Source organism: Protopterus annectens, chromosome 5.part1, assembly GCF_019279795.1.
Source record: "Protopterus annectens isolate FY-2018-M chromosome 5.part1, PAN1.0, whole genome shotgun sequence".
NCBI lineage: Eukaryota > Metazoa > Chordata > Ceratodontiformes > Protopteridae > Protopterus > Protopterus annectens.
Genome location: NC_056736.1, coordinates 370685179 through 370709572, shown reverse-complemented (window position 1 = coordinate 370709572; position 24394 = coordinate 370685179). Strand labels below are relative to the sequence as shown.

Here is a 24394-nt window from a genome sequence, read left to right as displayed (position 1 = left end):
TCTGCCTTTTAGGCACAAATACCTATGTTTATACAGTTGAGAGTTTGAGTTGTTGCTCTCTCCCCTCCTCTCTTCCTTTGAGGTAGGCATGGATGGATTAACAGGAGAGACCGTTCCGACAGCTATGGGAGCAGTGTTGGGGATCTGGCCTCCAATCTCTGCCTCCGTGTTATTACTTATTCCTGTGACTCTCATTTAAGGATATTAACTCATGATTTGTCACCATTCTGTTGAGTTCAGACAAGCTTCCCGCTGTTTGCTCTTCTCAGACTCCTTTTTGTGTATACCACACCCTCTGGCCCCTTCTTGCGAGGGGTTCCCCTGTTTCCCTTTGGTATGCTTTGCTAAACCTTTGGATCATTGGTCTATTGAACTTTTATGATCGTATGAAGTTGTGGTGTGGACATTGGGGTTCTTCTCCCTGGTTTGGCCCAAGGAGATGCCTCTCCTACACACTCTCTCTCTCACGCTATATATATCACTGACAAGTTAACTTATATGTTTAAATATGTACCTTACAAACCCTACAGTCATACCATCTGGGATGTGCACAAGCTCGTCTGATCTTGGAGACAGAGTAAGCTCGGGCCTGGTTAGTTATTGGATGGGGGAGACCACCTGGGATCTCCGGGTGCAGTGGGCTGAGGTCAAGATTCTAGATTTTATTCTCCCTGTTTAATACTAATCTATTGCATATCATATCAGTTCAGCGCTTTCCTCTTCTCTTAAACTCACCTTAGCCCCCCCCCCCAGGATGTTTGCCTATGATATGACAGTGGTTGTGGTTCACCTGAGCTCCAAGCATCCTGGTTGTTCCATGTTTAGGTAACTGATTCTTCCATTACCTTATCCTGATGGCATCTTCTCCCAGCCAGGGATTACCTATTATTCTTTCAAATCTGTAGATCCCTGCGCTTTTCAGTAAAGCTGTCTAGTCATATCTACTCCCAGTACTCAAGGTCTAGGAGTCTGCTCCCTTTGTATTCCGTGGAACAGACTGTATCTTGCTTATTCTTCATGGTACATCTTTAAGCAACCCAGTAAGGGAATTCTGTCCCTTGTTGTCCCTCAGCAGTTCTGACCTTACATACTGTTAGTCACATATCAACTTACCAAAACGTTCATATACAGTTTTTCCGTAGGAGTTTTTGGCAGGTTGATGGTCTGCTCCTTTCATTCTCAGCCTGCAGATGTAAAAAAAAAAAAAAAAATCCACTGTACTTCGCAAATGTCATTTCTGCTAGTGGTCCATATCAGACTACCCCTCTTCTAGTCTAGCTGTCTCTTCCTTCTCCTTAGCCACTGTGATCTCGGACACCTTCCGCTGGAGGTGCAAAAGTACTTCATTGGAAAATGCAACTAGGTGAGGTGCTCTGTTGCAGATGCCTAGTTTCATTTCTACATCCTAGAGATGTGAATACCCGCTTTCCCTTTTCGAATTTTGCATAATCTTTAGGGTGCTCTCCCCCTAGGGACTATTACGTTGCATACTGTTATTAGGTCAGTAGTGTGGCATTCCTTTTTCCCCAGAGGAACCTTTCTTACCCTCTTTGTGGACAGGCTATGAATTTCTAAGAATGGGCTTGTATCTTCAGTCCTTTCCTTACATCACATATGGCTAGTGGTCTAGCATACAGACTTAGCCTGTTGTCTTGGTTCCTAATGTATGGTCTCTCATCCAGATTGTCTGAATCTTTCTTCAGACATTGGAGCCATCTTTTGCTGTGCCCTCACATTTTTTTCTGTTAAACATCACGTGCAGCAGCTTGTGTCTCTCTCATCTGATTAGTTTATTGACTATTTTTTAAGCTGGTTTATACTAGAAACTGTCTAGATTTGGCTGACCCTCTGAGAGCTCCTCTGTTATCTCTACATATACCTCATCTGATCTTCCTTCTCTTTAAATTTTTCTGTTGAAGTCTGTGCTGCAGTTGTTTGCTGTAAGACTTGTACCCTTGTGATGCCCTTACAAGTGTACATTGTCTCCAGGGTAGAGCTTCCTTGGGTTGATAGAGCTCTGGTGTATCCTTCCTTGAGGGCCTCCCAAGAATCATGTAGCTGGGGACTGTACCCATCAGTGAGGAAGAATGAAGGGGATAACGTCATTAGGAGTTATGTACTTACCATAACTTGGTATATGTGTTACCCTCCTTCATTCTTCCTCCCCTTCCCTCGGCCTAGTTTTCTAGATGGATATGGTACATTACAGGGATGTCAAGTTCCAAGGTTTCAGATGTTGTTGCTTCTCCTCCATCCTGTTATAAATTAGTAGGCATAAGCAGCAAACTTGATCTGAGGAGTTAGAGATGACGTGGTGCATTATGGGAGGAGGGAGGAGCTCGAGATTGAGATCTGAAGTCTGGGAGAAGTGGCTGAGCCGGATCCGAGGATCAGATCAGAGACCCATCGGTGAGGAAGAATGAAGGAGGACAACATGTATACCAAGTTATGGTAAGTACATAACTCCTATTTCTATAGCCTCCATTAAGGAGATCTTTATAACTTCATGTATACCAATAGTCATTCTAGGGAGTTTAGTAGTTAGGCCATTGTGAGGTGTGCCACCTGTTTTTACCACTGACTTAACTCACAAAGACTCTGCTCCCTAACAACAGTACATCTCTGTTTCTGTAGTTTGCATTAAAGAATCTAATGTGGTGTATTTTCAGGGCATATGCAGACAATTCCTCCTCCTTCCTAAGAGAGACAAGCAGGCATAGCCTCATTATTTCTTTCCTTTCACACCAGCTTGTCCATTGTTCGGAGAACTCTGGTTACCTAGGACATAGAGCTTTTTCCCACTATACTACACATCAGGCTTGGAATAAACTATTTTAAGGAGTTTTATAAGTTAGTTTAGTGGGTTTTGTCAATTCTGATAATTCTAATATGGGCTTTAAGTAAAGGACCTTATCAGTGGAAAGACTGATTTGCATCTTATGGAGCATATTGTAGCAGAGCTGATACCAGCATTAAAGTTCATCATAAAGCGCAAAGAGGCTTAGTATGGTTGAAGAAATATTGGACTTGTCAGAATACCAGGATGCAAAGGAAGAAGCACCAGCAGTAGAGAACACATCTTTTATTCTTCGTTGGAAGTTGGTAATATGCCTACATAGACTATGATGTGCAGTAATGGAGACCTCATCTTTGCAAGCACATAAAATGTACACAGTTCAAAGTCCACTTACAAAAAAATGGATCAATAGCACTGTTAAGATCAGCTAGAAGAACTTAACATACAGTCTTAAGAAGAAAAGAGTGTTTGGGGAGTAGGTGGCATTACATTGAAATACCTCACAGGAATCATCTAAGTCCATGTAGGTAGTATCAGAAAGCAGATATGCGAGAATAAGAGAACACCATTTGAACATCCATTTGCTCAGGAGAGCTTTATGGATTGATCTTTTCGGGTGGTAAGTAACTGCAGATAGATTTCCCGAAGAGGTAATAATGTAAAAACACTGCATGAAAGAGATTTAAGGTGGTTCTTTTAATGTCTGAAAAGAACAGGAGAGTATTATATAAGCATGTCATGTGCCATTTGATTTTGCATGTTTAGTCTGATACTGTACTGTCAATTGTTTGCTTCCTTTCTGCAGATTGGCAGTGAACAATGCCACATTAACTGGAACAGTGTTAAAAATTACCGATCGCAGTCAACGGCAGAAGTTACAGCTGAAAGCTCTTGATACTGTACTTTTTGGACCCCCACTATGTAAGTTATGCTTTGCATACAGCTGTCCTTCATGTTACAAAGATTTTGTTTTATCTGTTGAATACTGACTGCAGTGCATACCCTGTCTGTATATTTTGACCAAAAGACTACTTAAGAGCAGAGTAGGCAAGGATCTGGCTTGCCACAGGGAGAGGACCATTTTTTTATGTATTTGTTTATTTCGCTCTTTAAATGATGAGCTGAGGAACCAGATCAGAGACTGGATACTGGTGCTTGATGTGCCAGCTGTGACTCTGGATGTTGAGACAGTTGTTAAATATGAATCCTTACTAACCAGGTTTGTCATAAGAGACACATTTACAGTCTACTTTTAGATGCATTTTGAGAAATTTTCTAACATGGCTTACATTATCTGCATTTCTGATCATTTGGTAAAAATTATTTTGTGTTGGTACAGGTCACCCAACACTACAACCTGTGAGAGATGCACTTATCTAGCCAAACTGGAGGTAAAGCTCTCTCCAACCAAGACTGAACTTGACAGTCATGAGGAGAAGGTAAACATTTGCACCACACCACACTCATCACATAGTCTCACTAAATCTACACCACCAAAATCCACACATAGTAACACAAAAACATTCACGGAGGCTCTCAATAATAATCTGTCTAAGCAACAGAGACCTCCAAAGCAGAAGCGCAAGCAACCTCCATCCCCCAACACAACCAAATGACACATAGCCCACAGACTCAGTGTGCCACTCAACCACAGCCAATAAGGCAAAACAACGTACCCAACACACTAGTCATAGGTGACTCTATAGTCAGGCACACTGATGTCCCACTCACCAGGCTAAACAAGGAGAAGGTTACTGTCAGCTGCCTATCGGGTGCCAGGATCCGCCACATAACCCACGCACTCAGGTCACTCCACAACAAGTACAAATATGACTGTCATTGTTCATGTTGGTGTGAATGACCTGAGACGTACCTCCCTGGACTACATGAAAAGAGACATGGAAGAGCTCTCTGATCTTGTAGCCCAGGCAGGTATGACCCTGGCCCTGAGTGGTAGTCTGCCATCGTCAAGAGTGATACCGCAGTACAAGAACAAAATGATTGACTTCAACAATTGGCTAAGCTTCTGGTGTCATTCTGAGGGGATCCCTGCTTGGGATGACATGGTCGACAGACCACGATGCTTTGCCACAGATGGCCTGCACCTGTCGCCCCTGGGATTCCGGATACTGGCTAAGGCTCTTGCTGCCCTTATAGTGCCTTTTTTAGGCAAGGTTCAGATAACAAATTCACCACCATAACAGTAACAGGCAAGCAAAAACTGAGGGTAATGCTACTCAATGCTAGAAGTCTAAATCTCAAAATGCAGTCACTCGAGGCACTCCTTAAAATGGAGAACATCGATATCTGTGCAGTGACTGCGACCTGGTTCAAGGCTCCAGAGAGCACCCCTGCACCTACCAGGCTATAACTCATACCACACTTTTCGGCCATGTAACCTGGACTGAAACACCAAAGGCGGAGGTGTGTCCATATTCATTAAGGATATCCACACCTCCAGGCTAGTTGCTCAGCATAATGCATCCAAGGTTATCCAAGTGCAACTAACTCTGGGCAAAACTGCAATTCAAATTGTAGCTTGCTACAGATCCCCCATCATGCCCCAGGATTCTCACTCCTCTTTTCTTGGTGTACTGGAAAATATTAGGGTTCAACCAAACACCCTAATAATGGGCGACTTCAACTACCCCACCATTAACTGGGAAAACTACTCGTGTACCAACTCCTTAGCTCAACGCTTTCTGGAATTCATAAACTCCAATGCACTGGATCAACTTATCCACACCCCTACCAGGGGCAACAATATCTTAGACCTAGTCATTACCAACATGGGTGACTGGTGTTCCACACCTGAAGTCAACTCCTCGTAGGTCGATCCGACCATAAGCTAATTACCCTTGATATCCACATCCCACCCCCACCTCCCATTGAGGAAACCACAGTAAAAAATTTCTCCAAAGCCAACTTCATGCTTCTTAATACAGAAGTGGTGAACTTCATGACACCTATGCAGATGGACAATACAGTTACGATTGCTGAATCCTACACAAGTGCACTCTATAAGCAGTTACACGAGTGCATGGATCGTGTTATCCCAAACAGAACCAAGATGCTATCCTCCAATCTGGTGGTCCCCTGCCATAAACAAACTGTACAACAGAAGGAAGAAACTGTTGCAAAAGAGAGTAAAATCCCATGAGTGGAGGAGCTCCCTTGTCAGCCTCAGTAAGAAGCTGAGTTCCCTTATAAGATCCTCCAAAGCTAGCTACGAAAACAAAATCTCCACTCAACTACAACGCATTCTATAGCTATGTCAAGAATCTCGATGGCAACACCCAGATCTGCTCTGAGTTACAGCACAAAGGCAAGAAAATTACAGAACCAACTGATATTGCCAACATCCTGGCAGATAGGTTCAGTGCTAACTTTACCCCCATCTCACCTCCTAAAGGGCCCATATCTATACAGGAAGAATGCAGAGTCCCTGTAATCACAACTACGCAGGTAAAAGCTGCACTCTCTAAAGCCAAAAACACAGCATCCATGGGACCAGACAACATCTCAGGCTGCGTTTTACACGATCTTCAGAACAAACTGGCTCCCCACTTAAGCACCATGTTCAATAATAGCCTCGCATCAGGCTTTGTGCCCACTGAATGGCGCACAGCAACAGTTATCCCACTCCACAGAGGGGGGAGCCACCACCGATCCTGGGAACTATCGACCTATTAGCCTGACGAGCCTGGTCTGCAAGGCCATGGAAAGTATCATCATGGGACTCATAAGCAAAGACATTGGTAACCTCCAAACTCTGGATCCCACCCAGTTCGGGTTTGTGAAAGGCAGATCATGCCTCCTGAACCCGATCAACTTCTTTGAGGCAGTCACTGAAGCCGTAGATGAGGGTAAGGTGGTTCACACAGCCTATTTTGACCTCGCCAAGGCTTTCGACACCATCCCCCATTCTGGAATTATAGCTAAACTCACTAAACTAGGTATAAATCCCTATGTCACAAGATGGGTTGCCAACTGGCTCACTGACAGAACCCACACTGTAAAAGTTGTAGACTCCAAATCTGACCTCAAAGCAGTGACAAGTGGAGTAACACAGGGTTCTGTCTTGGACCTCTCCTGTTTGGTATTTACTTCTCTGAAGTACAGGCTAACACAGAAGGCCTCTGGCTAATGACTGCAAACTAGGAGCCATAGTCAAGTCCCCAAATGATGTGGACATCCTACAGAAGGGCATCGCTGACAGATGCCTGGTGTCACAGCCATGGCCTCAAGCTCAATGCCAAAAAGTGCAGTGTCATCCCCTTTGGTAAAAACTCTGTACCCATGAACTACCACATAGGAAGCAATCTACTTAACACTGAATGCGTGATGAGACCTTGGGACCCAGGTGGACAGTAGTCTTTCCTTTGATAGTCACATCACCACAGCAGTCAGGAAGTCGTCCTACATGGCAAACCTCATCATAAAGGGGTTCTCATCCAGGAAAAAAGAGGTCATTGTTCCCCTCTACTTGACAGTCATTAGACCCATTATAGAGTACAACGCCCCTTTTGGAATGTACCTCACAAGACATCTGCAGCAGCTGGAAAGGCCACAGAAGTACCTCACAAAGTGGATTACTGGCCTCAAACAAATGCCCTACACTGACTGCCTCAAAAAACTCCAGCTTTACTCTGTAGCATATCGCCTACTCCGAGGTAATCTCTGCCTAACATATAAAGCTATGTCAAACCCAGAGCTGTTGGACATGCTCCACCTAAAGAAATCCCAATCCCTCCGAGCTACACGCTCTAGAGACCTAAACCTTGTCACCACAATAAAAAGGACATGCTGAAGGGATCGATTCCTGTCCCAGAGACTTCCCATACTCTGGAACAGGCTACCCATCTATGTCAAGCAAAGTTCTTCATTAGCACTCTTTAAGAAAAATCTTCATGAGTGGATGGGAAATAGGAAATACACCCCGGGGATCACTTCTGTGTTTCTGCTCGACAGTGGCACAGGAAAATAACTTTCTTGGGTGGCGTAAGCCAAGGAACCTTGTTGGCTAGGCTTACGTAGGCCCTTGGGCCAATAGCCTAGTACCTACCTATGAACTCCTTTCTAATGAACTGAAAGTAGATTGTGGCCTATAGAGTGTAGCTCTTTACTGATTCCTAAGACGGTAGTTGATGTTCTTCTATTCAGTGTTGCAGTATTTTTTACATGTGGGAAGTCCTCCACCCAAATGACCCGCTGTCCGGCCAGCATACAATAGCTTTTAGCTACTGCAAGGTGTGTGGGATTGTCACATGTATGTGCTAACAGTGTCAGCCATAAAAGGACGTCTGCATGTGCAGTCCTCTAAGTTTTTCTACCGCCATTCGGAACATTTGACTCGTACGTCGGTCTGATGCTGGATTCTGTCGGTTGCTGCCTGTTTTCAGATAAGTGCCCCAGTGGGGAATTGTTTCTTTGCTACTGCCTTTAGTATTTATTTCATGTCATCCAGGAAGGGCAGGTGTAGGTGTGGAAGGCAGATTTCACATAAAGACACTGATGATCTTTGTCTTTTCAGCTTAGGCTCTCGTCACAACCATCGCTCCTGTTCCATCTGTCATGCCTTTGTCCCTAAAACTTTATGTTGCTGACTTTCAGCTTTGAATACTTATTTAGAGAATCAATGACTTAAATGTCTAGCTAAGGACATTATGGAAGGTTCTGTGGGTCGTTCTGCTGAGCTGATTTTGAAGAAGGTTGGCAAGCCTAGGCTGAATCCTCTTTGGCTGCACCTCTTTCCGCCGAGATATCCCTTGAGGTTAGTGAAGACAGTGTGGTACATTCAGAGTTTAGGTGTGGTGGTTCTGCGTGAACTGCTGCTAAGGATTCAGACCTAGATTCATAGGTGTGCACAAGGCTAATGGCTCTGGAGCCTTTACAAGCCTAGCCCCAAAAAAAAATTGCCCAGGCACCGTGCCACCCAATATTAGTTCACAGTGCCCATATCGAGTAGGGCAACTGGAATGATCCCTGGAGTGAACTTTGTTACCCATCCACTCATCAAGATATCTCTTGAAGAAGGCCAGCGAGGTGCTCTGCTTGACATGAATGGGAATCTTATTCCAGAGTGGCATGTCCTCAGAGGCAGGCAGACGTCCATTTCGGATAGTCAAGGGGAACCATGGCTCATTGTGCTTGAGAGCCCTAGGGGGGTTCCTCCTACTCCAGCTAGGGAACTTATTCCAGAGTCTGTCATAAACGTTAGGCCTACATCGGGTTCTTCCATTTCTCATCATGCAGAAATGCATGCTAAGAAAAAGCAAAAAAAAAAAAAAAAAAATACTCTGGTCCCTTCCTCAGCGCAGTCTGTTTTGGGATACCTTCTGTCAGGGTGGTGATAAAGGCTCTGCTGGCTTTGAAGCCTTCCCTTGCTGTCTCTGTTCCTTCCTTCACTTCCTCTCCTGTTCAAAGAGTTAGGGAACAGGTATTATCTGATGATGAGGATGATTCTTCCTTAGATGAGGATTCCTTAGCATATTCTACATAAATTACCATCCCTTTAGAATATGCCTCTCCAGAGGAGGAATCCAATGGTGGGATTCACCAGTAGAAGAGATTTCTTTTGGGGACACCATTAATAAGATGAGGGACTTTTGTAAATGAGACTCTTCACAGATTTCAGAGTAACACAAAAAAAGGTATTATGATCTTCTACAAATGGAAGTTCCTTCCCCTTCTGCTGTGCCTCCTGTTATGCCAGCTTTCTTGGAGGAAGAAAGAAATGCATCCAAGTCCCCTGACTCACAGGCACCTGCTCCTAAAAGGCCAGATAGGTTTTATAAGGTGCCTGATGACTGCAAATTCTTGTACAAGTGCCCTTCGGCTGATCCAGCAGTTGTCCCCATTGCCTCAGATGAGTGTTATCTCCTTCCTCAAAATTACTTCTTTCTGATAGAGGTTAAGATTCTAGAAAGACTTGGTAAGAAAGTTTATAATTCTTCCACTTTAGCCATCAGAGCTGTGAATTGCCAAACTCGTATTTCCAGGTATTCTTTGTCCCTACTTTCTCAGGCCTCTCAAGCTCCTGCTGAACTTCCAGATTCTGAAATTAAAAACTCTGGTTACATCTCTTTTAGCAGCTTCTTCTCAAGTGGCTAGGCATTCAGTTAAATGTAGTTATGATTTTGTTGAGGCATCCTCTAGAGCAGCTGCTTTTGGTTCTCTATTTAGAAGACACTCTTGGTTGAGGCTTCAACCATTGCCAGATGACATTAAAGCAAAATTGCTGAATGCACCTCTGGATATATCTGCTCTTTTTGGTTCTGCAGCTGCAGACTTATTTAAGGACTTGCAGAAGGGAAAGAACTTCAAGGTTTGAAGTCCCTATCTGAAGTAGTTAACTTCATTTGATCAGCAACCTGTGGGTTACGTATCCGATATGGATCCGAGCCGGCAGCATACCAAGCTAAAGATCCGAGCTCCAAGCTCCACTCCCTTACCCATACTACCCTGCGACCTCCTTCCAATCCCCAGATCTCATTTGCCGCGGCTTTGCTAAGCACGGGATTCCTCGAGCTCCAGGCGAGTTTAGTATTTTCCTCTTTATATATAAAACATTGGGTATTTAGTTGTTGGAGTGTTTGTGTGTAGTATTTTCTGTTTTGATAGATATTCGTTTTTCTTCTTACTTTACTCTATATCCCCTCTTACCCTTCGTTTCTCTATCACCTAATAGGCCCCTTTTTTCCTTCAGGTGTGCGTGAGAGTGTGGGTATGGCTGATAGTGCACTTAGAAAAGATAAGCTTTTGGCTGAGTGTGACCATAAGCTGTCACCAGCGGATAGACACAGTGCGTTCTTTGCTTGGGGGTGGCCCATCTTTCCTCAGGCTGCCAAATTGGCACAGCCTTTAATCTCTGGGCCTTGAGAGATAGGAAGAATAAGCTGATTCTGGCGGGCCTCCTACCTGCTGAATCGGCTTCTTCTTCCTCCTCTCCCTCTGTAGTGACAACCGCAGCTGCGGTTGCCCAACCATTTGGCCCTCCTCCCCTGACTGGGACTCACCCTCCCACCTCATCTCAGGTAGGCAAAAAAGATAGGAAAGAGAGAAGGGACAGAGAGAGAGAAGCCACAAATGGCAGGCCGAATTAGACCCCTCGGCCCCTCCCGCCAAGGTTCTCCCTTCACCATCGAGGACTTCCAAGCCTTCCTCCCCATGGCTCCTTTCCCCACACTTCTCTCCAGAGCCAGAGGAGAAGGCCCAACCATCTTCGAGGTCGTTGCGTTGGCTCTCCCAACCGGCTTCAGCGGCCTCGTCCAGATCTACTAGAAGCCTCTCGGAGGCAGATATAGACCGGATGATGCATCGCTTTTTACAGACTTAGCTGCAACACCCCCCCCCCTTCCGGGTGGGGGGAGTTTAGCTCCACTGTTTGCCCCGATAGCTCCTTCTCCGATCCACTACCGGGTTTTGGAGTCTTTCGATCCGAGGAGCCTCGGAGTCAGGGCTGATGGTTATTGCTCCCTCGACGCCGGCCATGCCCTCGAGCCTATTGGATCCCTTTTTGGATCCGATGCCTGGCTCTCGGCTTCGAGAGCTCGGAACCGAAAAGGGGCGAGTGTGTCTTTGGCTCCGTTGTGGTCGGAGCACATAGTCCACTCGGATCCGAGCGCTTCGGCTCCAACACTGATCCCTTCGTCGGATCCAAGGGTGCCGGCCACCTGTCTTAGAGAGGCCGGTTCCCCTTCGACATTCGACGTTGTGGAGAGGGTTCTCTCTAGAGGATCGAGACCCCTCGCTCTGTCCTCAGGATCTGCCCCCACTCCCTCGCAGCTCGGTTTGCCCTCCATCATTCAGTCCCAGGGACAGCCTGTGTTGTTGATGCCCCAGCCAGTTCCCCTGGAGGAACACCAATCCGTTGGTGAGCCCCCTTCGGACAGTCCGCCCCCCCCCCCGAGGAGATTCCTCTCAAACACCTGTGCAAAAGGAGGCACTTGGACTCCCCTGAGTCCCTCACTGAGGATACCGATTTGGAGTAAGGGGAAGGTTCTCCCAAGTCACCCCCCGATGACGTCTCCTTCAGAGACGTTATGGAAATGCTCCGCCAAAGGGGGTGGGGTCCGCCAAAAAGCCTTCCTTGGATGAGTCGGTATTCCTGGAGGCGTTCGACACAGGCCCATCTACCTCTTGGGTGTCACCCCCCCCCCCCGGCCAACCCTCTGGTCGACCTGATTACCACCAGGGCGTGGAAGGAACCGGACACTGTAGAGCCTATACCCAGGAGGCCTGACAAGATTTTGGGCCCCCCTGCAGACAAAGCTTTGTGGAGCAAGGGTTCCCCTGTAGATGCCACGGTGGTGGCGGCCACCAAAAAGGAACTAGCTCAGAACAGTTCTTCAGTCCACCCCCCCTGACAAGGAGTCCCGGGCAGTGGACCGTATTGGAAAGCGGATGTGTGCTTCAGCTACCTTCTCTATTAGGGCACTGAATTACTTGACCCATGTAATCAGACTGCAGCGGGACCTGGTTAAAGAGTACGCTAAGTCTCCCCCAGAGTCCATGTTGGCTGAGGATAAACGGACTTTCTCGGCTCGTATGGCCACTCTCAAATCAGTGTCAAATACGTCTATACGGCTACTCTCCCACGCCATGGAAGGAGCCGCTAGAGCTAGCGGGTCGGGTATCGCCTTAAGGCGTCATGCCTGGCTTCGGCTTTGCAATTTCTCAGAACCTTTCAAGGCGTCCTTCATGAATGCACCCTTTGACGGGTCTACCCTTTTCGGGAAGACCGTCCGCAAGACGGGAAAATGCTGACAGCCATCTGAATTTGCTTCTCTACCCCTCCAAGGTCCTTCTCCAGGAACCAGCGAGGGCAGAAGATGATGTGGTTCCGGAAATCTCAGCAGGCCCAGAATGCTCAGGACTCCTCCTACCCCAGAGGCAGAGGAGGACAAGGTGGTCACTGGCCCAGAGGCAGAGGGGGTCCGAAGAACTTCGGGTCACAGGAACCCTTTTCCGACCAACCCACGCAGCAGCCCTGAGGGGTTGCCCAACTGCTCCTCTCTGGAGGCAGTCGGGGGGGCATTTTTCGAGGCACCTGGCTCAGTGGAAGTCCATCACAACAGATCTCTGGGTGTTTCAGATAATATCCAGAGGCTATTCAATCCCCTTCATAAACAAGCCCCCTTACTCAAGGCGCCTCCCAGATGTTCCACCCTCTCAAAGGGAAGCCGCGGCTTTGGAAATAGAAAAGCTGTTAGAAAAAAGAGCCATCCAGCATGTGCCCCCAGACCAGTCCGGATCAGGCATCTACTCCAGGTTCTTTCTGGTGCCAAAAAATATGGGGGACTTAAGGCCAATTCTCGACCTGTCAACAATGAACCTTTTCGTTGCCAAGGAGAAATTCTGGATGGTCACGCTCCAATCCATCCTGCCCCTCATGCAGGAGGAGGACTGGATGTGCTCCATAGACCTCAAGGATGCATACTACCATATTCTCATGGACAGACTGTCCAGGAGGTTTCTCTGCTTTCGGCTAGGTGCCAGTCATTACCAGTTCAGGGTCCTACCCTTCGGTCTCACCACAGCCCCCAGGGTGTTCATCGAGGTCATGGCAGTTGTAGTGGCCCACCTGAGGCTCCAGGGCATACAGGTCTCCCCGTACCTAAATGACTGGCTCCTCACTGCCCCCACCAGGCATCTACTCTCTCTAGCCAGGGACTTCTTCCTCCATTTATCATCCCAGCTGGGGATCACTATAAATGTCAAGAAGTCGTTCCTCCAACCTGTTCAGGTTATAGACTTTATAGGGGCCAGGATAGATTCCCTTCAGGCTAAGGTTTTCCTAACGCCAGACAGACTTCACAGCATGACTCTACATATACTAGCTCTTCTTCAGTCTCCTGCTCCCCCAGCAGAGTTAGTCCTGAGAGCTTTGCGTTCCATGACGGCAATGATCAATTTCATCACTTACGCTCATCTGCACATGAGGGTTTTACAGTGGACTTTGCAAGTCCAGTGGTCCATTCTACATCATCCGCAAAACTTGCTGATTCCCCTCAGCAGGAACTCCCTCATGTGGTGGCTCCAATCCCAAGCCCTTTGGGATGGACAACCTTTTGTTATGCCCGTACCCCAGGCCACAGTGACCACGGAGGCCTCCTGCCTAGGGTGAGGGTGGCATTGTGCAGGCAGGACTGTCCAAGGCATGTGGAGTCAGAGACCATGCTACATATAAATGTACTGGAGATGAGGGCAGTCCTTCTAGCATTGCAGGCCCTTCATGCCTTCCTTCCTCCGGGGACTGTTGCGATCCAGTCAGACAATATGTTAGTGGTCTGGTATATCAACAAACGGGGAGAACCTGGTTTTACCCTCTTTGCCGAGAAGCCATGAGAGTTTGGGAATGGGCGATCTCTACCAACCATTTCCTGTTAGCGACGCACATTTTGGGTCTGTCCAACATTCTGGCGGGCAAATTGAGCAGAACTATTCTCTCCCCTTACGAGTAGTCTCTGAATTCTTCCGTAGCGGAACAGATCTTCCTCAAGTGGCGTCAGCCTTGCTGCGATCTCTTCGCATCGCCTTCCAACGTGAAGTGTAGCGAGTTTTTTGCTCTAATTCCTCCTTTAGGGGAAGCCTCCAGAGACGCTCTAGTCCATGTTTGGCCGCCCGGACTTCTTTATGCGTATCCACCACTTTCGCGGATAACAACATTTTTGCAGAAAGCTCGTTGGTTGGGGAACAAGATTATCCTCATAGCCCCATTCTGGCTTCGTCAAGTCGGGTTCCCCTGCCTACGGTCTCATCTCATAGCTCCTCTCTGGATCTTGGATCCCATTCCGGATCTGATCTCTCACCCCTCGGGAATGGCCCCTCCGAACCTGGATGAGCTCAAGCTCTCAGCTTGGCTGATCTAGTTTCCGTAATTGCCAGGACTCCTGGTATCTCTTCCCTAGTCAAGTCCATTCTGGTGGCGGCACATAAACCCTGTACCAGGAAGATTTACAATAGTAAATGGAAACGTTTTTCCATTTGGGCTTCACATAAGAACTTGGATCCTTTTACCGCTCCTATTTCAGCGGTTCTAGAATTCTTGTCTCTTATTTTTCAGCAGGGGGCCAGTTCATCTACTGTAAAGGTTCAGCTGACTGCTATTTCCCATTTCCATATTGGGGACAACTTTGGTTCTCTCACTGCTACCAGAATTTGTAAGGCCTTTCTAAAAGGTATCTTTCTTTTGAGACTTCCTATTAGAAATTCATCCCCACCGTGGGACATGACCTTAGTTCTTCAGGCGTTAATCACACCTCCGTTTGAACCTGCAGCTTCTGTTGATCTGAATTTCTTGTCATGGAAGACGGCCTTTTTGGTAGCCATTACCTCAGCCAGGAGTGTGTCGGAGTTTCAAGCTCTGTCTATGAAACCTCTGTACCTGGTATTTCACAAGGACAGAGTATCTTTCAGGACTAATCCCTCTTTTCTTCCCAAAGTTGCTTCCGAGACTAACATTAATCAATCCATTAATTTGCCATTTTTTCCCCAATTACCAGAACGGGGGGGGGGGGGTATAAACTTCATTTACTGGATGCTCACAGACAGTTACGTTTTTATTTACACAGGACGGCTGTCTTTCAGAAATCTTATCAACTTTTCGTCTCCTTTGCAAAACCCTTTCTAGGGAAACCGATTTCTAAAGTGACTCTTGCCAGATGGATTTTGAGTTGTATTCTCTTAGCATATAGAGACTCTGGCTTGCCAGAACCAATGGGAGTTCATGCTCATTCTACGCGTTCCATGGCAACGTCTGCTGCATTCTGGTCTAGAGTTTCCCTGGATGACATTTGTTCAGCGGTTACCTGGGCGTCTTCTCACACCTTTATTTCTCATTATAAGCTAGATTTGGTGCCTAGAGGAAGGGCTGCTTTTGGCTCTGCAGTGCTCCGGAGTATTCTTCCTTGAGGACCTCCCAAGATTTCGGGTAGCTGGGGACTCTGTCCCACAGGTTGCTAATCAAATGAAGTTAACTGCTTCAGATAAAGAAGTTATGTACACCCCATAACGTTCCATCTGAGTAGGTAACTTCATTTGTCAGCAACCGTCCCTCCCTCCTTCATAATAACGTGAATAGTTATGTAGCTGAGCTCGAGGTTTGGATGTTCGAGTTTTGTTTGTCTCTGAGTCAGGTTTTCTCAGGTTGTTAGTTTGTTTTGTTGTTTGTGCAGGTGGTAAATACGATCTGAGGATTGGAAAGAGGTTGCAGAGTAGTATGGGTAAAGGGGGTGGAGCTTGGAGCTCGGATCTTTAGCTTGGTATGCTGCTGGCTTGGATCCGTAACCCACAGGTTGCTGACAAATGAAGTTACCTAATCAGATGGAACGTTATGGTGAGTACATAACTTCTTTTTTTGTTTCTCCTGTTGCTGAAATTCCACAGGAATTTTCTTACTAAAACATCATTTGTTAGAAGACCAGCATGTCCATCTGCTTTTTCTGTTTCGTTTTCTAGACCTAAAAAGTCTGCTAGGAGACCACCACAATCTAAGTCTACCAGCTCGGCACCTTCCTCCCAACAGCCCTTTCTAGCTAGGCCAAGTACTCTGTGACTAACCGCCTCTTCCAAGTCATACCCCTCTATCTCTCTCTTTTTCTGGCTTGGCCAAGGATCATTCTGGATTCTTGGGTTCTTTCTATTATCCAACAAGGGTATTTCTTGACTTGGAAAAATCTTCCACCTTTCATGGGAGCTCTACAGCCCTCCCACAACCCGATTGCATCTGTTTCCAGAAGTTCTAAAAGAATTACTTTCTCAAGGCACAATTCAGCAGGTGCCATTGGATCAGAGAGGCAGAGGTTTTTATTCAGGAGTGTTCCTTGTTCCCAGAAACAATGGATTTTGGAGACCAATTCTGGATCTTTCCACTTAAACACTTTCATAAAAGTGCCATCATTCTGCAGGCTGTCTTTACAGACTTTGTTTCTCCTGATTCCCCTGCAGTCTTTCCTGGTCTGTCTAGAAATCAAAGATTCTTATCTTCACATTCCCATACCTTCTCTTTACAGGAAATGTTTACATTTCTTGGTGGCTTCCTTGCACTTTCAGTTATCTGCTTTGCCTTTTGGCCCTTCCACTGCCCCAAGGGTATTCACAAAGTGCTTGGCCCCTCTGATTGCTTTCCTGAGGATCAAGGGTATTCAGGTATATCCATACCTGGACAATCTTTTTTTTATGGTTCCACTTGCAGAACAGCTGACTGAAAATCTGCAGTTTGCCATCCTTCTACAGAGTTTGGGTTCGCGATAATTTTCAAAAAGTCTTCCCTGTCCCCTTCTGAAGACCACATCTTTCCTGGATACAGGTTCAGAAGAGACATTATGATGGTTTTTCCTTCCTACAGACAAGATTCAGTCCTTCACTTTCTTCGAAAACCTTCTGCCTCTCTTCCATTACAGCCAGGGAGTTTCTGAGACTTCTAGGTTTTATGGCTTCCACAAATACCCATGCTGCTTCTGGTAAAACTCCACATAAGGAAGTTTCAGTGGTACCTAAAATCAGTCTGGACACAGCTTGCTCACCCACTGGAGTTTGTCATTCTTCTGCTTTGCCTAAAAAACAAGCTTCTTTGGTGGATTTAACAACTTGCTCTTAATCCAGGACTTCCTCTTCATCTGCCCCACTCTTTTCAACAGTTTTTCACAGATGCCTCAGACACAGGTTGGGGGTCAACATTTGCTTCAAAGAATGTACAGGGCCTTTGGTCACTTTATCAAAGGAAAAAGCATGTAAACATCAAGGAAATGAGGGTTGTTATTCTTGGCATACAGGCCTTTTATTCTCTTTCAACCAGGTCCTCTGAAAGTGTTTATGGACAGCACCACAGTACTCTGGTATGCCAACAAGCTGGGAGGGGGGACAAAGTCTTACCTTCTTTGCAGGTTAGCTCTTCTGGCACGGGGTTTGGCAGTTCAGTACAAAGTGACTCTTAAAGTGGTTTATAGCCCATCTGCTCCGAATATTGTGGCAGACGCACTAAGCAGGTCAGTGACTCAATCCCACGAATGGATGCTTCACAGGGATGTATTTCTGGACTTGGTCCACCAGTGAGGTATTCCTTTTGTGGATCTATTTAGCTCCCCTCTGAACAGACAACTTCCTCTATTTTGTGCCAGACTCCCTCATCCTCTGGCTTGAAAGGTGGATGCCCTATCTTTTCCATGGAAGGGGATGTTTCTTTATTATACATTTCCCCCCTTTCCTCTCATTCAAAAAGTCCTTCTGAAAATTCAGCAGGACAAACCCAAAATTTTGTTGGCGACTCCCTTTTGGCCAAGACAGCATCGGTTCCCTCTTCAACATTTAGCCAAGGGCAATCGTTAAAAGTTATCTCACAGAATGGACCTGCTCACACAAGACAAGGGATCTCTGCTTCATCCACATTTGTCATCCCTACAACTGACACTGTGGGTGATCAACTTTTGATTCCTTTCAGGCACATTTTTTCAGAGGACATGCTTAGGGCTCTGCAGGAGGACAAAAAGCCCAGTACTAGAAAATCTTACTTGTCCAAGTAGAAGAGATTTTCAATTTGGTGTGCATCACGAAATATGGATCCACTTACACTGGATGTTTCACTGGTTCTTTCTTATTTGTGAGTTACTTAGCAATGGCTTAGCTTACTCGTCAGTGAACGTTCACTTATCAACTATTTCTGTATGTCTGCCATTATCTCCACTTTTGGCTTTCAGATCGGAAGTGAAACTTTTTATTAAAGGCGTCCTTCATATTAAACCTCCCAGGAAACCAGTTCCACATCCTTGGGATCTGAATTATGTTTTGGAGAAGCTTACTGTGGCCCCTTTTGAACCTGCAAGCTCAGCTTCTTTAAAGTTTTGTACATGGACAACAGTGCTTCTTTTAGCTTTAACCTCTGCTAGGAGAGTTTGAGTTTCAAGCTTTGATCATGTTGCCTCCTTTTCTGGTTTTCCGCAAGGATAGAGTCTCTTTGTGGACCAGCCCTTCCTTTATGCCCAAGGTGGTGAATGACGTGTCTCTTAATCAGTCTATTCAATTGCCTACTTTCTTCCCTTCTCCTCAGTCACCGGAGGCAAAGCTCTCACATAGAAGTACTCCTAATGTCAATAAAGTTGTCACTAGTACATATGCTAAACCCATCACACACAATTCAAAGTAGACATATTGACCTACATATGCTAAGGCACTTAAATGTAACCTTCCTAAACTCCAAAGGCCTCCTAGATGAGGTACACATAACAAATACCCTCAGTAGCCTCAAATGCGCCCTTTCAAAACAACACCCACATCAGCACGTAGAGCTACATCTCATGGAGCCTCTACCTCTAAGCCATAAGGCTAGCCACCACACAGTCCAACATTCTAGTCATTGGAGAATCCATCGTGAGACACATTGTGATGTCCCTTTCACCAGGATGAGTAAGAAGAAAGTCACTGTCAGTTGCTTATCAGGGGCTAGGATCCACCACATTATGCATGCACTGAGGTCATTGGACCACAAGTACCAGTATCACTTAGTGATAGTCCATGTGAAAATAAATGACCTGAGACGTACCTCCCTAGACTATATGAAGGGAGACATCATGGAGCTCTTAGAATATGTATCTCAGGCTGGGATGACCCTGACATTGAGCAGTGTTTTACCTTCTCCAAGGTTGATGCCAGAATATGAACAAAAGATGATTGACTTTAATAATTGGCTTAGTTTCTTGTGACATTCTAAGCAGGTGCAGTATTTATCAGCATGAAAGGAGATGGCCAAAAGACCACGCTGCTTTGCCAGGGATCGTCTGCACCTTTCCCCTCTCTAGGCTTTCGAATATTAGCTAAAACATTGCCTTCCCCTGTAGTGCCTCTTTCAGGCAATGACAAAGTGAAAGCACTTCCGACATAGCAAGCCAAAACTAAAGGTATTACTGCTCAATGCTAGGAGTCTAAACAAAAAAAAAAAAACTCCACTCCCTAGAATCTCTCTTTACCCTAGAGAATGCTGGCATCTGTGAGGTCACTGAGACATGGTTTAAAGCCGCAGAGAGCATACCAACAGTGCAATGTTATAATGCCTTCTACACATTTAGACCAGCTACTTCACAGGCAGGGACTAAAGGTGGAGGTTTCTCTATTTACATCAAAAATAAACTTCAAGGCTGGTCAAATAGGGCGGTGCACTTAAGCTACTCCATGTCCAAATCACCATAGGCAAAATCCAGTACCACTTCCTTGCAAGTTACAAGTCCCCCTCTTTTGTTTGGTAACCAAACTACATTCGTACCATATAGTTAAATGCATTAGAAACACTAGCCATCCAATCCAATACCATATTCATGGGTGACTTTAATTACCCCACTATTAACTGAGAAATCTTATACAACACCAAACATACGTGCACAGGGATTCCTGGGATTTGTAAACACAAACTCCCTGGACCAGATAGTCAGTGCACCAACTAGAGGTTTAAGCATACTGGATCTGGTCCTCACTAATATGGGGGATGCGCTGCACACCCCCTATTGTAATGTCTTCCCTAGTAAGGTTAGACTACAAAATTGTCGTCTTTGAAGTAAAAAAAACCTGAACCCCCAGCTAAGTCTGGAATATTCAGGAACTACTCTAAGGCTAACCTCTTGCTATTAAGTGGTAACCTGGCAAAATTTCAAGCCCCCGTAAACCCTGAGAATACTGCTGCCTATGCAGGCAGAACTGTCCATAGAAAACTTGTACAAGCATGTTAATAGAGGCAGCTGTACCTACCAGGAAGAAGTACGAACTAACTCAAAAAACAAGCCACCCTGGTGGAGTCAAAAAATCAATAGGCTGTAGGAAGAAAATTATGGCAAAAAGTAGGAGGTGCAGCACCCAGCAGGATAAAAGCACTGTCATCAAACTAAACAAAACATCTCAGAGAACATATAGTCTACCAAAGCCCAATTTGAGGTAAGTTTGGCCTCCCAGGGCAAGGACAATCACAAAGCATTCTTTAGCTATGTCCTCAACCTCAGAGGCAATTGTGTACAGAGCTCATTGTAAATGAAGCCACCTATACTGTGCCAGAAGATACAGCAAACCTCCTGGCTAATACATTAATCTTCAACTTTACCCTCGTCTCCCCCCTCAACCTTCTCTCACTAAATACCATCAAATATAATTTGCCGTACTATCACTAGGGAACAGGTCCTTAATGCTCTAAGACCAAGAACACAACATCAGTGGGCCCAGACAATATCCCAGAATGCCTTCTAAATAGCATGAAACATGACCTGTCAGGCCTCTGAAATGACTGTTTAAGTGTAGTCTTCAAACAGGCTTCATGCCTCATGAATGGAGTACGGCAACAGTCATCCCTCTGCACAAAGGTGGGCCATTACAGACCCCAGAAGCTACAGACCCATAAGTCTTGCTAGTCTTGTATATATAGCCATGGAAAGAATTATCATGGAGCTGATTAGTAGAGATATAGTAAACCTCCAGACACTGGACCCAATCCAGTTTGGTTTAGTCAAGGGCAGATCATGCTTACTCAACCTAGTGGACTTCTTTGAGATGGTAACCAAAGCAATGGATTAGGGAAAAATGGTTCACACTGCCTACCTTGACCTGGCCAAGACATTTGACACAGTACCACACACAGACATTGTTGATAAACTCAAGAGGTGAGGTACAAACTCGTATGTTAGCCGGAGGGTAACCAGCTGGCTCACAGATAAGGACCCATGAAGTTAGAATTGGGGAGTCCACATCTACAAATATGCCAGTCACAAGTGGAGTTCCTCAGGGATCAGTCCTTGGACCGCTCCTTTTTGGCATTTACTTCTCAGAAGTCAAGGCCAATGTCCATGGTCTCTGGCTGACTAAATTTTGCAGATTACAAATTTGGATCTATCATTGAATCCCACACTGACACAAATGTTCTCCAGGAGGGGCTGACAGACAAATAACTGTTGTCAGAGCCATGGACTAAAACTAAATGCCAAGACAATACATAGCAGCATCTTTGTGAAGTCATCCATCCCTGGTAACTATCATACTGACAACACACCCCTTAGAGTTGACCTAGTAGCCAGGGACCTAGGGACACACTCAGATAGTAATTTAGCCTTTGACCACCTGTCTGCAGTAGTGAGGAAATCATTCTATGTTGCTCAACTTATAAACAAAGTTATTGCATCTAAGTCCATGGAAGTCATTGCTCCACTGTATTCAGCATTAATCATACCTGTCATTGAGTACAGTGCCCCCTTTGAATGTACCTAACAAGGCATATCCAACAATTGGAACATCCACAGAGGTTCCTCACTAAAAGAATACAGGGTGCAAGTAAAATGTCCTATGCAGACCGCCTCAAGGCCTTATCCCTGTCTCCTGTCGGCTTTTGAGAAGAGATCTCTGCCTGGCATACAGGGCATTGTCAGACCCCACTCTGATGAACCTCCTGCATAGCCACAAAACAAACAGCACTGGAATTACCTGTTCTAAAGACTTAAGCCTTGCCTGTGATATAAATAGGACCTGATGGAGAAAGGGGTATGTAGCTCAGAGACTACCCCGTGTATGGAACAGGCTCCTCATCCATGTGAAGCAGAGTTCCTCCCTAACACAATTCAAGTGCAACTTGGACAGTTGGATGGGGAACCAGAAATTCATCCCTGGTTTTTGCACTTGTGCTTCTAATGGACACAGGCAATCTGTAAATGGTTCATCTCCCAGGCCCATGCTTACACTTATCAAGAGTATCAGAACGCAAAGATTTGGGATGCATGGCTAGGCTAAAAATGGCCTTGTGGTCTGTGGTCAGCCTAGTAAACACCTATGAACCCCAGTAGAAAGATACTAGGTTTAATGGGGATTTCAGCTAACTTGTTAAGCTAGTTGTCATACTCTGAAGGGGTCAGGGAAGGATGTTCTGTAATTGGCTATTATGTAGTGATTAATCTTGTTTATTGTGACTTGGACATCTAGGAGTTCAAATGTAGTTTTCCAAAGACTCTGACGTGAAGTTCAAACATGGATACTCCCCTACAATTGCCAGTAGGTCTAAAGATGTGAATTGCCAGTAGGTCTAAAGATGTGATGGACACTGTCCCAGAAATAAAGCTGAATTTACCTCTTATCCTGCAAGGTTTGCTCTCCTAACTGGTTAGCTCCTGTCAACCTGCCTCTGATTCCTTGCTTTGGGAATCTTCCCAAATATCTGGACTTCCAACAGTGAATAGTGTGATGAATGTAGTAGTTATGTTAGGACCTTACCGTAAATGTAGATGTTGAATTACATTCACTGTTTCAGTCTGGGTTTCCTCCCACCTTTTCCCGTTTATTTTTTCCTACCTGGTACCCTGGGTTGGAGTGGCTTCTTGTCTTTACTAACATCACTTACCCTCTCATCTCCCTACCAAACTCTCCTCCCTCTTTTAGCTGATTGTACTTTCTAGAGAGGGAGCTGAGGACTTCTGGCGTGAGACTGTCGCATAGGGAACTGTCTCCATTTGGTGCACTAGGGTTTGGCACTTGGGTCTTCTGGTCTCACCATGGCAGGGTAAGAAAAATCTGAAAATGATGTTGGCCAGCACCACCTGTTATACCACCAATGTCTTTATGGCAGTGGGATGGAGTTGGCCAAAGCCTTGGGGGGGGGGGGTATAGCTCTAGAAGTTGGGAGTAGTTAGTCAGGCTAACTGCAGCAGGATATCCCAAATGTCAGGACTGCAACAGTGAATGTACTTAAGCACCTACATTTATAGCAAGTTCCTAACATGACAGTACTTTTTTGTAGGTTCCTTGTCGGGCACTGACACTCAATAGTTCAGCACCTGAATGTGCAGATTACTGTTAATCTTTTCCCCTCCTGCCATCATATTATCAGCAGGGTTGTGATAGGAGGAAAAGAGTGCATTCAGGTAGCCATTGCAGGACCTACTAGATGAAACAGATCAATATGAGTTGGCATTGATGGTGCAGAACCTCCGTGCACATATCAGGATAGCTAGAACAGGATATGAGGGACTGCCTGTATACACATGGGTGGACAATAGAAGTAAAAAATAGGCCATTCTAGACTTCTTCATGGCAAACCAGTTGATGGTCAGCAACACATGGTTCAGCAAGCAGTCACAAGATCACAGTCTTCTCCAATGAAACAGTGTGTCCACAGCATGAACCACTGGTTGCCACAGTTAGCTGCAAACAGTGGTTAGAGAAGGCTCCAAGATCAGCAGAGACCAGGCTAAAGCACTAGAACTTGACTGGAGAGAAAGCACAAGACTTCAAGGAAATATTCAGGGCTCTAGCACCTCAGGAAAAAAAATAGGTGGAAATGAAGAAGAATGGGAGTACCTCAAATCAGCATGTGTGAGGACTACGAGCAGATATGAGGCTGAGCCAGGTATAGAAAGAAGGTACATAAGAAACGCTAGTAGTGGAATGCATAAGTCCACAGAATCATCAAAAGAAGGGAGGAGTGCAAAAAAAATGGCAGATACGAAAGACTTTCATTGCTAATAATGAATACTGGATGGCTAACAAAGAAGCCAAGAGAGCAGTTGTAGTAGCAAAGAACAAGGCATCAGAGGCACTCTATCAACTTTTAAGTTATTCAGTAGATGGCACAAAGAAACTCTT

The 24394-nt window shown here is 45.6% G+C and overlaps 1 protein-coding gene across 4 annotated transcripts in view; it reads left to right on the top strand.

Moving 5' to 3' along the window:
* STIM1 (stromal interaction molecule 1) overlaps positions 1-24394 on the top strand; it is a 2200738-nt gene that overhangs the window by 1119970 nt on the left and 1056374 nt on the right. For all 4 annotated transcript variants that reach the window (XM_044073040.1, XM_044073041.1, XM_044073042.1 and 1 more), the window contains exon 5: positions 3603-3718. In XM_044073040.1, coding sequence (XP_043928975.1) covers positions 3603-3718 — 116 coding nt within the window. The remainder of the gene's footprint in view (positions 1-3602; positions 3719-24394) is intronic.